Source organism: Seriola dumerili, unplaced genomic scaffold, assembly GCF_002260705.1.
Source record: "Seriola dumerili isolate Sdu_G_001 unplaced genomic scaffold, Sdu_1.0 BDQW01001673.1, whole genome shotgun sequence".
Taxonomy (NCBI): Eukaryota; Metazoa; Chordata; class Actinopteri; order Carangiformes; family Carangidae; genus Seriola; species Seriola dumerili.
Genome location: NW_019175928.1, coordinates 19,034 through 35,000, shown reverse-complemented (window position 1 = coordinate 35,000; position 15,967 = coordinate 19,034). Strand labels below are relative to the sequence as shown.

Genomic DNA, 15,967 nt, shown 5'->3' with positions numbered 1-15,967 from the left:
AGGTGGATCAGCGCCTCGATGGCCTCCTCCACCGACGCCAGCTGCATCAGAGCCATCTTCCTGTCCTTCCTGTGACATCAGAGGAAGTGACATCATCAGACATCTGATGTTTCCACCCACAAACCAGAATTTATTTTACTGTTAACTTTAATATTCAGATTTTACTTGACTTTAAAGATCAAATCAATTCTTAAACAGGTTTGATTATTGATTGATTGATTGATTGATTGACTGTGACTCAGATCTTTCACTCTGTTTTTTTCTGTTACTCACTGGAAAAACTTAAAGGCTTTGACTGTGAATCCGCTGGAGGAAAATAAATCCTTCAACACCTCCTCACTGACCGAGGAGCTAGGAGTCAAAGAGACAAGGAGAGAAGGAGACAAGGAGACAAGGAGACAAGGAGACAAGGAAGGAATAAATACTAATATCTGACTGATCACTGAGAAATTTAAACTAAAGATAAATAATAAACAATATTAAATAAAATAAATAAAAAATACTAAATAAATAACATTATTAAATAAAATAAACAATATCAAATAAAACAAATAAATGATACAGAATAAATAAACAATGTTACATAAATAAACCTACGGGATGTTGGACAGGTGCAGCGTTGCTGATGGAGGGAAAATGTTGTTAAAATTTTTGGATCCGGGTTTTTTGAAGCGGTGGAGGGCGGAGCCTGAAAAGTCCCGAGTCAGTGCCTGCTCTTCTTGCCCAGCCCCCCCACGAGGCAGCTGCACCACCGGGTGTTTGGACAACGTCACCCGAATCACGTTACCATGGAGACGCTGGCCGTTCAGGTGACTCATTGCTGTCAGGGGAAAAAAATATTAAAGATAATGTGATTCAATTAAAAATGAAATTCAAATGAAACAAAGGTTTAAGGTTTGTCTCTGGTGACACCGGTGGTCACGCGCTGTAATAACAGGTCTGTTTCTCAACCACAGTGTCACCTGTGTGATGTCATCAGTCAGCTGTCAGGTGACACCACCGGCCACGCCTCCATAACAATGACCTCACAAGAGACTTAACGTCGTTTATTTATATTTACTGAAGGAAAATGGTTGTTATTAAAGTAACGTTATGAACACTGATTGATTTACTGTCATTAGGGTAATTTCTTCCAATCGTTAGAATTTATTGATTAGCTTGATGTAAATAATTGTGACATTAGTTTGCTACATTGTCACAAGCAACTTTCCTGTAACAGCTGGTGAGTTACAGATGTTAATGAGGTTGTTAGCGTTAGCTAGCATGTACTAACTGTTAACTGACATCAGAGACAATGAAATATTATACATATAAAGATAGAAATATATAAATATAAAAGTATAAAAATTTTAAAATATAAAAATGTAAAAATATAAAATGCTTCAGACCCAGTTGAGCCTGTGTGGCGTCGCTCATCTGAACAAGAGCGTTCTCCTTCTTATTGAAGAGGATTTTCACTCTCTGAACGTCTCCATAGACACCTGCAAACAATCAACAATAAACACCTGAAAACAATCAACAAACACCTGAAAACAATCAACAATAAACACCTTAAACAATAAATGATCTTAACTTTATTGATCTGTTGACAGTTTTATTTGTTGTGTTCTGAGTTTTGAATCTTTCTCTAAAAGAGACAGAATGAAGCTCTGATTTATTTATTTATTTATTCTGTTGTTAAATAAACAGCAGTGAAATAAAAATGTCCAACAGAAACATGCGTCTGAATAAATAAATGAAATATCTAAAGAGTTTCTCACCGAACAGGATGAAGAGGCAGTGAGGCGAGACGCTCTGCAGAGACAAACAGTGTTAATAAAGTTAGCTGAGAGAGCAGTGCTCTGATTGGTCGCCCGCTGTGTGACAGTGTGACATCTGACCTCTGGGTTCAGGTTGGACACCAGCAGCACTGAGTGGACAGCAGGAGGCGCCACCTGCAGCGAGACACGAGGAGGCGACACTAGCGAGCCAGGGACTGCCGCCATCGACAGACCTGAGGAAGACATCCAGAAAACTTTATTTAAAACAACATAACCAACACAAAACTAACACTGTTCATTTAATACAAGAGGATCAATGAAACGTTATTTAAAACAGTCACGTAAACCGACAGTCGACTGTCTCACCTGTGTGTTGGTGGAAGGTGGGCGGGAAAGCTGCTGCACCGTATGGAGGGAGGGCTACACCTATAACACACACACACTCAGCTGATCAGTGACGATGACAACATCAGTGTCAGCATCAGCATTAGCATCAGCATTAGCATGAACATTAGCATCATCGTTAACATCAGCGTTAGCCTTGTAAGCCGGTCTTACCGAAGGCGGCGGCGGGCTCCAGCTCTCCGGTGGGCAGGTCGGCTCTGGTGAAGTCTCGGCTCTTGTCGTTGTTGTATTTGACGTTGAGCGCGCTCAGTTTGGAAAAGTCGATCCTCAGCGTGCAGCAGCCGTTGTAGATGTTCTGACCGTCCAGAGACTGAAAGACAGGAAGTCACACAGCTGCCGTCTGATTGGACCACAGCTCCAAACACTGACTCTGATTGGTGGTGAAATGATCTGCTGTCGTCCTCCACCAGTTTATACAAATGTTTCATATATGTGTGTGTGCGTGTGCCTGAGCGTGCACGTGACTCACAGCCTTGGCGTGCTGAGCGTGCACAGCATCACTGAACTGCAGCAGAGCCTGAAACTGATTGTTCCTGGTGAACGTGATGATCTTCAACACTGAGCCGAACTTACTGAAGATCTGAAAACACACACACACACACACACACACAATAAAACACACACACATACACACATATCAACACACACAATAAATTACACACATATCAACACACAAACACACGCACACACAATAAAACACACACACATACACACATATCAACACACACACTCACGCACACACAATAAAACACACACACATACACACATATCAACACACACAATAAATTACACACAACACACACACACATACACACCTTCCAACACACACACACACACACATATCAACACACACACACACACACACATACAATAAAACACACACACATACACACATATCAACACACACACTCACGCACACACAATAAAACACACACACATACACACCTTTCAACACACACACACACACACACATACAATAAAACACACACACATACACACATATCAACACACACAATAAATTACACACGACACACACACACACCTTCCAACACACACACACACATATCAACACACACAAACAACACACCACACACACACAATATCAATAAAACCAGCTTCCGTACACATCCACACATCAACACATCAACACACACACACACAATAAAATACACACAACACACACCTGCTGTAGAACTTCCAGTGTGACCGGGTAAAATAAATTCTCCACGATGATCCTCAGCACGGGACTCTGACCCAGAGCTAAGCCCCGCCCCTCCCCTCCTGACGCCATGCTCCCAGAATGCACTGCTGCTGCACTGATGGCCTGAAGCGTCACCTGAGCTCTCTGTCAACAAACGATTTAAATCAACAGAAACACATGTTGACTTTTTCACACTTTGTATTTATTATAATAAAATAATATATAATATAATTATTTAATCACACTTTGATCGTCACCTCTCGTTTAAATTAGACTCATTATTAATATTTATTAATATTTTCAGATTTGTTTGTAAATAAATAAATGTGTTGAATTGGACGTGGCCTGACCCTCTGCTGCTCACCTGATTGGTCAGATTGTCAGTCTTGAGCTCGCGGTGGGTGGAGTACTGAATGAAAATTGGCTGGTTCCTGACGGTGGGCGTGGCCGAGGTGTAGTAGTTCACCATGGTAACGGCTGCTTCCTCTGACGCCATCTCTAGAAACGCCTGAAAGAACAACCTGAATGAATTTCAGTGGAGACGTGCTTTAAATAATATATAAAATATATAATATATGACATCATCATCATCATCATCACCTGATCACTCACCTGGTTCTTAGTCTTCAGTGTGATCAGTTTACTAACTCGGCCGAAGGGAAGCGCCAGCGCCAGCACTTCCTGTTCGGAGACGTCGGCGGGAAGCTGGCGCAGGTGAAGGACTCGGGACGGGACGCACTGAGCACGCTCAGAAACACACAGCCTATCAGTGCCATCCACTGCAAACACACACACACACACACACACACACACACACACACACACACACACACACACACACACACACACACACACACACAGCGTTATACTGTCAGAGGGGCTTCAGGTAGAGCGAGGTTCACAGACGGGGGAGGGGGTAGGGGGGGTCTCACCTGTGGACAGGTTCGAGGTGCTCATGTTCGCAGAGCAGCCGAGAGACGAGGTGAACGCCGACTCCTGCTCAGACACACAGGGAATAAATATGATATAATAATACATAATATATTAATAATAATGTATAATATATATAATACATTGATCCAATTAGAGGAAAATCAAATTGACGCAGCAGCAACAAGGAAAAATGTAATAAGAAATAAAATAAAAATAGAAACATTATCTAGAATATTATATTAATTATTATATTAATATTTAAATAATTAAGTGTTTGAATAAATAGTGAAATAAATCCAGTCTCAGTGGCTGTTGTTTGTCAGAGCAGCTGATGTTTCATTTAAAATAACATGAAACACAATGAAGATTTTTCATTAATTGTCAAACAGCTGCTGATGACTCTTTTCTGTGTTTTATATCTTTGGAAACTAAATATTTTCATTATGATTTACTCTGGAAATTCTGATCTTGGTTCAGTGATCGAGTCAGGAGTCACATGATCACACCTGAGGCAGGGCAGCTGACTCCAGCTGACTCCTCCCCCTACTCAGGTGTAACAACTTGACCATGATGAGAGGTTATATATACTTCCTCTCTGCTGTGTTCTGTCTCTGAGCGCAGCCACATGGTGTCCTGTCATTATTTCATTCACCTTCATGACAAACAGAATCTGCTGCTTTACTCTGACTTGGTTCATTTTGAAGCACAAACCACACGAAGAGAAGATAAGAAGCTCTGCGGTGTTGAACCTTCCTGCCTCAAACAGTCCATCAGCTGTTAGGTCTTTAAAACATCTGTCACAAGGCAACATCTTCAGACGTGAGTTCAGTCATAGCAACCGACCAGGAGCTGCTTCCACAGAGACTGAGAACAAACAGTCCGACTCCTACGGTGGCCCTGAAGCTCAGTGCCCTGCAGCCTCAGAACATCTTCATCAGTGTGACACATGAGCTGGAACACAACACAGGTGTTTCCATAGGACACTAAGAAGTGATGAACCAGGATGGAACTTGTTCAGCATCGTGTGTATTTTCAGTGCCTTTGTGTATTTGAATGTGTTTTGTTAGTTGCAGTTACTTGAGCCCTCAGGGCCACCATAGACTTCAGATTCTGAGTCTGAATTCATCTGCTGCACAGTTCAGTTCTTGACTGTCTTAAGTCAGGCTGGTACAATGAATTCTGGGTAAATCAAGACTTTTTTCCAATATAAAACAAATGGCCGACTGAGGAACCACATCCAACCACTGAGCTGTGTACCTCAGAACATGTTTGTCTTTAGGAAGAATTCACCTGTTACAAGACCATTTACAGAAGAGTGAAACAGAAAAAAAACAAAATGGCCACGGTCTCTAAAAACCCTTTGCTCTCTCAATAACAAAATTAGCAAACCACTAATTATGAGCCATGTTTTCCTGTTTCTTGTTGAGTACTGCTGGTCAGCGCAGGTGTCACTGATTGTTACCATAGTAACACTGGTCTTAGACCTGAGTCAGTCTGGAGCTAAGGTGTCTAATGTTTGTCTTAAAATAAATCAGACCAAGACAGACCAGTCTGAAGTAACTCTGTCAAACCGGCCCCTGGACCCAAACAATTAGTCACTTAATTAATATAGCAACAGAATTTTCATTAAAAATGATTACAATTAATAACTTCAGTCATTTTTCAGGCACAAATTGTGACATGATAAACACACAGGCTTTTCTCTTAATTATTTTTAAACAATATTTTGGGGCTTTTGGTCAAATAGAATAAAGCTTCAGCTCTGTCACCACACCACACAAATAATGAACAAAATAATGAATCGATAATGAAAACGGTTGTTACTGGAGCTGATCAGTTTCACCGATATAACACAAACTGATCAATGATTCATGATCTTTGGATTGATCCTTTCAGAACTGAACAAACTGAGTCACTCTAGAAACTAAAAATGGCCGTTTAGTGTTTTGTTTGTTTGTTCTCTCATGAACATGACTAAACTACAGCTGTCCGGTCAGACGTTCGGTTAATCGAGCTGATGCTCGTTCAGAGGATCGACGTGTGAAACATCAGCTCGTTTCAGATTGAACCGCGAACAAATTCACAGAAAAAGATAAGAATCCGCCACAGTTCTTCCTCTCTGCTGTGTCCGTGAACACGGTTATCGCGAGATTTCAGCCGATCAAACCCCGCCGCTAGACAATTGCTCGCGACACTTTCAACCAAAACAAAACCAGAAAAACCGAAACACGAGCGACAAACAGCGCGCGAGGAACGGAAAATCGGGGCGCCGAGGGGGTTCTGTGGCGGGAAAATGTTTCTGTAAACAAGTAAACAACAACAAACGAGCGGGAGGATTGACGCCAGAGGCTCGCGCAGGTGCGGTTCAATCACCAAGGAAACGCGAGGGAGGAAGGAAGGAAGGAAGGTAGGAAAACAGCGGTGGGAACGTGCGGGAAAGGTTCGGGAGGTTTCCCCGCGCTCACCCGTCCATGGTCCGCGAGGAGGAAGAGGAGGAGGAAGAGTTGTTTTGGTCCGCGAGCTTCCCGCTCCGCAGTCAGGCAGCGGAGAACAACGAGCTCACTTCCCGTTTAATGACGTCATGGGAGAACATGGCGGCTGGCGGACACGCCTCAGATCAGACCGATCGATAATAATCGATGAATCAAAGTCTAAAACATTCATCAGTGTTTTGTTGGGCGGGGGGGGGGGTTGCAATAATAACACATGAACATTATTAATATAGTTTATTTAGTGTAAACAAACACTAAATAAACAACTTTTCTTATCTATTAGATAATATCAGAAAACAGCTGTTTGTGACGTCATCATAAAGTTTAATGTGAAACTGACCATGTTTATAATAAACTGAAGACAATAATTTAACAGAAGAATTCAGTAAAAGTAGAAAGACTCTAACAAGAAAAGTTCCTGCAGTAAGAACATGTGTCTGCAAAATGTTCTTCAAGTATGAAAAATAAAAGTCTGCTTTATGAACATGTCACTGTTACGTTATTACATATACTGGATTATTAATGTTATTAGTGAGGCTTGAATATGTGAGCAGCACTTCAGTGTCTCAACTGGTTCAGCTCATTTTAACTTAATTTAGTTTTGAGTTGTGGAACAATCATGTTTCATAAACTGGTCACATGTTGAGTAAAATCTACAAAGTAACCAGTAACTAAAGACAGCTTGTCAATAAATCAAATTAAGAAATTAGATTTACCACAGTATATATAGGCTACTATTTTTATAATTTACGTTATATGAGGTTTTTTTAATTGCACACATGATTTCACTTTATCATCATGTTTTACTGAGCGCAGACTGATGGGAAGAATGGCAATTTTATCACGTTACAATCTACTACACAATAATGTTAAGGACTCTGAATTAAAACACATTACACAACAGTAACAACCCTGCTGAAATATATATGACAGAAATGTATGGAATAAAACAGCTGTGGAATCTAAGCGAGTAATAATAATTTTAAATGATTACAATATAATATAATTAAGAATAATTATAATATAATAATCACTGTGATCTTGAAAGTTCATTAAGTTTTATCACAACAAACAGTCAGAGTTTGACATCTCTTCGCTCCGTGTGAATCTTTGCCTGCAGACCGGAAGTGGTGGGGGAGTGATCTGTAACATCCTGTTGCCTCGAGGGTCTTTAAGTGGGTGAAAGGTGGAGAAGACGATCGGCTGTCATTCTTCTAACACTGACTCTGTCTGTTCCTTTACCTGTTTAACTTCACCTGAGACCAACGATGCTGCAGAACACGGGGTGAGTGAACACATGCGGCTCCACATCTTTGTTCTCCACACACAGAACTCCTTTAGAAAAGACCAGGAAACACTGCGCGGGTTAAACACTAACTCCCAATACGTTGAGATTTTATTGAATTAAACACTTCTACTTTGGGACCTCACTGAAGCCGAATCCAGCAGTGAAGCTTGTGGTTTATAAACTCAGTCCGGTTTTGTTCTGGTTCTTCTGCCTTTCGACCTTTGAGCAAGAAAGTTTGAAAGTTGAGGTTTTTTCCTACGGAGTTTGGGGGGTTGCAGAGTGGGTCGTTATCTAACCGCTCCTGCTGAGCTTTGTCTTCTTCTCTTTCACACAGAACCCTTTTCAAAGAACCTCTGAATGATGACGGGCTCATTCAGAGAGTCCAACCCAGAACCAGAACAAATTCAGTCAAAGGTCGTTATTTTCATGACGTCAGCACTCTGAATAATGACCCGAACCGGGCAGTTAACCCTCCTGATTATAAAATAGACCGGTCTGGTTCTGATCACTGTGTCCTGTGAACTCTAAGCAAGTTATTTTAGAAGTTGAACAGAGTTTGATGAAACGTTTCTTCTCCTACATTCATTCAGACTCAAATTGTGTTGGATAAATCCAGGTGTTGTTGAACACCTTCCAGGTGTGGACTCGTGATGACGTATTAAACTGCACATAGTTCTGTCTCTGACCTGTGACCTTTACACCAGAATTTAAAAGTATCAGGTGTTTTGGTAGAAGTTTGACAGAGCTGAACTTTCTTCATGTAGCTGCTTCAGTTAGCTTACTGGCTAACAACACTTCCTGCACATGAATGTTTCATACTTTGTTTAATTTGGCAGGAAGTTTTAACATTGACGTGTTAGTTGTGTTCAATGTTTTTGTGTGAATATGAAGAGACCTCAACAACCTCTGCTGCTGGATAGATACTGCACCTTCAAAATAAAAGTGAAGGCTTTTATACTGAAAAGTGAACGGGAAACAGGTAGTTTTCTAAAAACTTTATTGAACAAAACAGTTTTTTTAAATGTACAGAACTATTATATTAAAGTACAATTAAAACTTTCACACGTAAACAAAACAATGAAAAAAATAAAAACAGAAAAAGTTAATGTTAAATTTACTGCACTTATACACACACACACACACACACACACACACACCTGATATATCAGGTACCCTTCCACGCAGACTGGAGGAGCCGGGAATTGAACCGACGACCTAGTTAATGGACGACCTGCTCCTCCTGAGTAAACGTCAAACTGAAAGTCTGATGTTTAATTGTAGATTTTCTTTTTTGTTATTCAAAGATAAAAAATAAAAGACACAGATGTTCTTTTAGGGATTCAAGAAAATATTTCATCCTCAACAGACATTATATTTGCATATTTATAAAATCTAACAAACATTGTGTGATAAAAGTACAACAGTAGAAATATCTGTAGAGACTTTGTGTTACAGTGAAGAGTTTTACTTTGAAGGGAAAGTTATTATATATGTATATATTAGTGCAGCTTCAGGTCTGACTCCACAGGATCAGAACTGTGAGCTGGGAAAACCTGAACCACGACTCCAGGCCACGTCAGAGGTTTGACTTCACGACCCAGTTTTTCTTTAAACTGAAGTTGAACAAATATTTAATGTTTAAATAAACAAACAAACAACAACATTTTCTAAATAACAGTCTGAAACTTGACAAAGATGAAACATCGTGAATCTGTCCAGGTGTTTCAGGTGAGAATCTGCAGCTCATGATTTTTATTCCTCCGCACGGCGACAGTCAGAGCAGCAGCCATTTTATTTTCAGGTCGTCCGCCCGTCTCATTGTCATGGATGCAATATCTCAGTAACACCTTGATGGAACACAAACACTCACTTGGACTCAAGGACAAACTGATTAGATGGGGGTCAAAGTCAAAGGTCAAGGTCAGTGTGACCTCACAAAACACTTTTTAGCCATAACTCAAGACTTCGCAGCAATTGTGACCAAATTTCACACTGATGTTTAATATTTTCAGCGACTCGGGACAAACAGGATGTGACCTGGAACTAGTCTGAGTGGAAGAGGTGATTCTAATTTTCATCAGGTTAATTAATCACATATTCATCCACCTGTGAGACATTAAAAACAGTAACCATGGTGATAAACAGTCGATGGTTACGACTGCTAATGTCTTGTTTCGCCTCAAACTGACAGGAAACCGTTTGAGGCTGGAGTCAGACATTTGACATTTTCACTGTTTGATTTAAAAATGAAACCGAATCATCAACTTCAAATAGTTTTTAGTAACTTCCTGGTGTTTCAGCCGCAGTGTAACATGGTCGACAGGTTTCAGTTAAACAGTCTGATGAAAGGACGGGGCTCAGAGCCGTGGTTAGCCTAGCTTAGCACAGCTGTGTTACCTGTATGGTTTTGTGTGTGTTTCAGGAAGTTGGCGGGCTGCACGCTCTTCATCACCGGGGCGAGTCGGGGGATTGGTAAAGCCATTGCACTGAAAGCCGCCAGAGATGGAGCCAACATTGTCATCGCTGCCAAGACCGCCGAGCCACACCCCAAACTACCAGGAACCATCTATACTGCCGCGCAGGAGGGTGAGGAGCTAACAGGCTAACAGGCTCACAGGCTACTGTTTACTCTCATAAACACACAAATGTCAGTTACCAAGACAACAAGCTGGTGACTCGCCCAGTGTAAATATTTAACACTGTAAATAATAAACATGAAGTAAACACAGTGTGTTTGACTTGTTACTAAAGGCCTGAAAAGTCAGAACCACAAACACACAGTTCCAGCTGTGACGGTGTAAAGTGATAATTGTGTTTATCAGACATGGGGGGTGTGAGGTCGTCATGTACAGTCAGTGTGTTTCCTGCAGTAGATTCAGTTTAGAAGAGCAGCAGGAGGACCGATACACTAGCAGAGCGATGACATCACTGCTGTGGGCGGGGCCAGCAGAAAACACTTTTGTTCTGTTTAAATGAAGCTTCATGTGGAAGATTTTCATCTTTATCTACCCGTTAAAACAGCACTTTCTGGGGCGTCGTGTGGCGTAGTGGTCTAAGCAGGCGCCCCATGTGTAGAGGCCACAGTCCTCGCTGCAGACGGCCCCGGTTCGAGTCCTGCATTGGACGGCCTTTGCTGCATGTCATTCCCTCTCTCTGCCTCCCCATTTCCTGTCTCTCTCTACTGTGCTATCAAATAAAGGTATAAAAGAGCCCCAAAAAATATACTTAAAAAAAAGCAGCACTTTCCTTTGGTACTACATTTTCTCAACCGCTGAACTTCTGTATTCCTACGCACAAGCACACGTACAGCACGCACTGTATCACGCCGCAGCTGCAGGTCAGTGAATCAGGATTTGTTTTGGTGGGAAAATACAGATCCCCACAACCCAACGTCAGATAACCACAACTGTCACTGTCGCGTGTGTGTGTGTGTGTGTGTTAATGTGTGTATTGTGTATTGTGTGTGTGTTACAGTGGAGGCGGTGGGGGGGAAGGCGTTGGCCTGCGTGGTCGACATCCGTGACGAGCGGCAGGTCGGAGAAGCTGTGCAGAAAGCCGTCGACAGGTTTGGAGGTACTGGACTGATTACAGTTATCCAGGGTCAGGTCATATGATGATGCCCCCCCCCCCCTGCTGTGACATCACCACAGTGCTTGTGTTTGATTGGCAGGTATCGACATCCTGGTGAACAATGCCAGCGCCATCAGTCTGACAGGAACTCTGGAGACGCCGATGAAGAAGGTGGATCTGATGCTGGGAATCAACCTGAGAGGAACATACGTCACGTACGACACACACACACAGACACACACACACACATAGACATACACACAGACACACACGCAGACACACACACACAGACAAACACACACACACACACGCAACCAGACACACACACACACACACACACACACACAGACACACACGCAGACACACACACACAGACAAACACACACACACACACGCAACCAGACACACACACACACACACACACACACACAGACACACACACACAGACAAACACACACACACACACGCAACCAGACACACACACACACACACACACACACACATAGACATACACACAGACACACACGCAGACACACACACACAGACAAACACACACACACACACGCAAACAGACACACACACACACACACACACACACACACAGGTAATGTGCATCTGTGTGTCTCAGGTCGAAGCTGGTCATCCCTCACCTGCTGAAGAGTCGCAGTCCTCACATCCTGAACCTGTCGCCGCCGCTCAACCTCAACCCTGTCTGGTTCAAGAACCACACAGGTAACCGTAGCAACCAGCCGAGCAGGTGTCCTGTTGTACTCCTGTGACGTGCTGACGTGTCTGTCGTCCTGTTTTTCAGCGTACACCATGGCGAAGTATGGCATGTCCATGTGTGTCCTGGGGATGGCCGAAGAGTTCAGAGGTCAAATCGCCGTCAACGCTCTCTGGCCCCGAACTGGTCAGTGGCTAAATGTTAGCGTGCTAACAGCTCCTCATAGATTCTCAAATACATTAGCATGCTAACCCTGCTCTGACCTGTGTGTTGTTGCCATAGCGATCCAGACAGCAGCCATGGACATGTTGGGTGGTGACGGTGTAGGTAAACAGTGTCGTACAGCTGACATCATGGCAGACGCCGCCTATGCCATCCTGTCCCAACCAAAGGACTACACAGGTCACTTCCTGGTGGATGAGGACATCCTCAGAGAGCAGGGAGTCCAGGACTTCGATCAGTATGCCGTCCAACCAGGTGAGTTAATGCTAATGTAGCACAGGTACTTAGAGCAGTCCCACTGTCAGGTGGTACTCATGGTGGTCTCTGATTGGTCGACAGGGCACCCCCTGCTGCCTGACTTCTTCCTGGATGAAGCTCCAGAGACACTGGTCCAACAGATGGAGCAACATGGTAAATACTACACATACAATAAATACTGTAAATACTGTAAATACTACACATAGTATACAAATACTACACAAACTAAAATACTGTAAATACTACACATACTGCAAATACTGTAAATACTGTAAATACTACACAAACTAAAATACTGTTAATACTACAAATACTGTAAATACAGTAAATACTACAAATACTGTTAATAATACCAATACTGTAAATACTACACATACTACAAACACTGATACTGTCAATACTAAAGATACTGTAGATACTATTACAAACACATCACTAGTGACAGTACTACATACACATATTATTATACACACTGCAGTGCCCCCTGGTGTCTTGACTGATTAATAAAGACAGTTGGTTTAATTATTGGTTAAAATGAAATGAAATGACCTGATTTTGCTTCCTGGTTGCTAGGGGCGACCCCAGCCTTCAAACCACCATCATCATCATCATCGGCAGCGCCCCCCTCTGGTGGACCGATAGAGAGCACATTTGACGCCATCAGAGGAGTCATTAACGAGGACGTTGTCAAGTCCACGCAGGGCATTTATCAGTTCGACCTGTCAGGTAACGACAGTATACGTACCTGTCCATATTAGGACTTCCTGTGGGCGTGTCTTTAACGTAACTGTGTTTATGTCCATAAGGAGAACATGGGGGCATTTGGTTCCTGGATTTGAAGAGCGGCTGTGGCAGTGCGGGGCAGGGCGAGCCGTCTGTGAAAGCGGATGTCGTCATGACGATGGACTCCAGCGACTTCAGCAAAATGTTCTCAGGTGAGCCAGATTGACACACAGAGGAGAGAAACAAACAGCTCCCTGTAGGAGTCACCATAGCAACAATCTGCAGTGTTGTTTCCATCGTAACAGGTGTGTGTGGTTGCAGGTAAGCTGAAGCCTACGATGGCCTTCATGATGGGGAAGCTGCGGATCAAAGGCGACATGACGCTCGCAATCAAATTGGAGAAACTGATGAGCCGCATGAACAAGGCCAAACTGTGAGCCTGAAGCCCCGCCCACCTGTCCTCTCAGGCCCCGCCCCCTCACTGTTTGTAGCTGTACATGTTGCCTTAACAACAATGATAATAATAAATGTAATGATAAGACACTAAGAAATTAATAAAGTGTGTTGATAATAAACAGTTTCCTGTGGTCATGTGACTCATCTTCATCATCTTCACTGAAAACAAACCTTTATTATCCTGTTCACAGATTTACAAACAGGAAGTGTAAACAAACAGGTTCAACCAATAGAACAAGAGTAAAGTGGTGGGTGAGGCTATCCTGTCGCCAATCACAAATTATTGTATTGACAATGTTCTGATATATTGATCTGTCATGTGAAGGACAGATCGACAACACACTGTAAAAAAATTTTAAATAAAAATAATTGTAAAAAAAAGTCAAATGACTGGCAGCAGCAGCTGCCAAACAAAAACCGTAAAATTAAAGTAAAACATCCTAATTCAAATAAAGTGTAAAAACAATAAATTTACAGAAAGTTTCATTAATTATTCTAAAGAGAAAAACTGTTATTTTACAGATTTCTCCTAAATTATTATGATCAAACTCCTTCAATAAAGTGACGCCACTAAAGTTTCTGCAGAGGAACTTTTTCCTAATAATAAAATTAAGTGTCAATCAATGAAATATTAACACAAGCTTAATATTGTAAAGTAAACCTTTTGTTTTGAAGACAAAATAAAAAATACTGTGTAAAACAGAATTTACCAGTAAATAACAAAATGACAAAATAAAGTGGAGACAAATTATTTTGTTTTAATACCTCTGCTTTTATTTTGAAAGCTGAAATGGTTCATTAAACACATGGTTTTCACTGTTGTATTTTTACAGATGTAGTAAAATTAAACTATTTTATTACAGTACTAACAGATTTACACATTTCACATTTCAAAGTAAAAGCTGAAGGAGATGTTAAAACCAAAATGTATTGATAAAAATTGCAAGCAAATCAAATTAATACTTTTGTTTGTAAAAGTTGTTATTGAATAAAAAAATCTGTCCCTCAGGTTTCCCAAAGTTCTTCAGGTCAGTGTCCGAGCTGACATACTTTGTTACCATGGTGATCTCCAACGCATCTGCGCAGCACGCTGCTGTTAACAACGCGCAGGTAAACCCAGAGTCCTCCTGTGGTATCTGACTGATAAACTTCAGGCTCCATGTTCACGTTCTTCACACGTTCTCCTGCCAAACGCTCCTGTGGGTCTACAGCGTCCTCCTCCGGCCTGCAGGGGTCGCTGCAGTGAACGCAGCCGGCTGGACACTTTTCCTGATGTGAACTCCACCGTGCACGGCCTCGCCACCGTCTACATGCTCAGTAAGAAACCTGCAGACTTCGTACGAGCATGTCACAACAAACAGTGTATAAAGATAGATATAGATAGATATAGCCTATATATATATCTCTGTGAATCAACATGAAGATTTCATGATTTCATTTCCTTCATGTGAGATGATGAAAACGTTCTCTCTGACTAGCCTTAAACACTGTTTAAGTTTGGGTTGAAATGTTTCAGCGTCTCCAAATCCCACATTAAGTTTCCAAACATCAGCAGCTGTTTGATTATTGATGTCCTCATTTAGTGTAAAGTCTTCGTACCGCAGCAATGAAACAACCCATGTGACTATTTTCTGACTCATCCTCTACAGTTATCATAATGTTTTTATCTAAACACGACACATCAGTATACTTGATATCAAAATATACAGTAACTTCTAGTCACTGACTCCATAACAAACTTAAACTTCATCACTGTTCCTTTAAGGTTCCTCTCTGGCTCGGCGGAGCAGCATTTCACGGACAGCATTCCCTTGGAGATGGCAGCACGTTTCCATAGCGACCTGAGACGTCTCAGCTGTGACATCAGAGCAAGGAACATTGACCTTAAGCTGCCGTACGTCTACCTGGACCCCGCCACCGTGGAGGACAGTGTGA

General features: G+C 42.0%; 2 protein-coding genes across 2 annotated transcripts in view; one reads left to right on the top strand and one right to left on the bottom strand.

Annotated features, from left to right (window-relative positions):
* The window catches only part of ptbp3 (polypyrimidine tract binding protein 3), a 7,849-nt gene extending 956 nt beyond the window's left edge, over positions 1 to 6,893 (bottom strand). Inside the window, exons 1-14 of the mRNA XM_022768502.1 lie at positions 6,765 to 6,893; positions 4,299 to 4,362; positions 3,979 to 4,145; positions 3,731 to 3,874; positions 3,349 to 3,510; positions 2,635 to 2,745; positions 2,319 to 2,475; positions 2,127 to 2,186; positions 1,881 to 1,993; positions 1,761 to 1,794; positions 1,389 to 1,481; positions 598 to 820; positions 274 to 351; positions 1 to 69 (exon numbers count right to left, since the gene is read on the bottom strand). The exon at positions 1 to 69 is cut by the window's left edge and continues 956 nt beyond it. Coding sequence (XP_022624223.1) covers positions 1 to 69; positions 274 to 351; positions 598 to 820; positions 1,389 to 1,481; positions 1,761 to 1,794; positions 1,881 to 1,993; positions 2,127 to 2,186; positions 2,319 to 2,475; positions 2,635 to 2,745; positions 3,349 to 3,510; positions 3,731 to 3,874; positions 3,979 to 4,145; positions 4,299 to 4,323 — 1,436 coding nt within the window. The 5' untranslated portion in view covers positions 4,324 to 4,362; positions 6,765 to 6,893. The remainder of the gene's footprint in view (positions 70 to 273; positions 352 to 597; positions 821 to 1,388; positions 1,482 to 1,760; positions 1,795 to 1,880; positions 1,994 to 2,126; positions 2,187 to 2,318; positions 2,476 to 2,634; positions 2,746 to 3,348; positions 3,511 to 3,730; positions 3,875 to 3,978; positions 4,146 to 4,298; positions 4,363 to 6,764) is intronic.
* Positions 6,544 to 14,153, top strand: hsdl2 (hydroxysteroid dehydrogenase like 2). The gene is made up of 12 exons (XM_022768503.1): positions 6,544 to 6,706; positions 7,912 to 8,076; positions 10,502 to 10,665; positions 11,554 to 11,652; positions 11,750 to 11,864; positions 12,278 to 12,381; positions 12,461 to 12,559; positions 12,656 to 12,850; positions 12,935 to 13,006; positions 13,427 to 13,579; positions 13,660 to 13,788; positions 13,898 to 14,153. The coding sequence occupies exons 2-12, from the start codon at positions 8,060 to 8,062 to the stop codon at positions 14,011 to 14,013; spliced, it is 1,263 nt and encodes a 420-aa protein (XP_022624224.1). The 5' UTR covers positions 6,544 to 6,706; positions 7,912 to 8,059; the 3' UTR covers positions 14,014 to 14,153.
* The last annotated feature ends 1,814 nt before the right edge of the window (positions 14,154 to 15,967 follow it).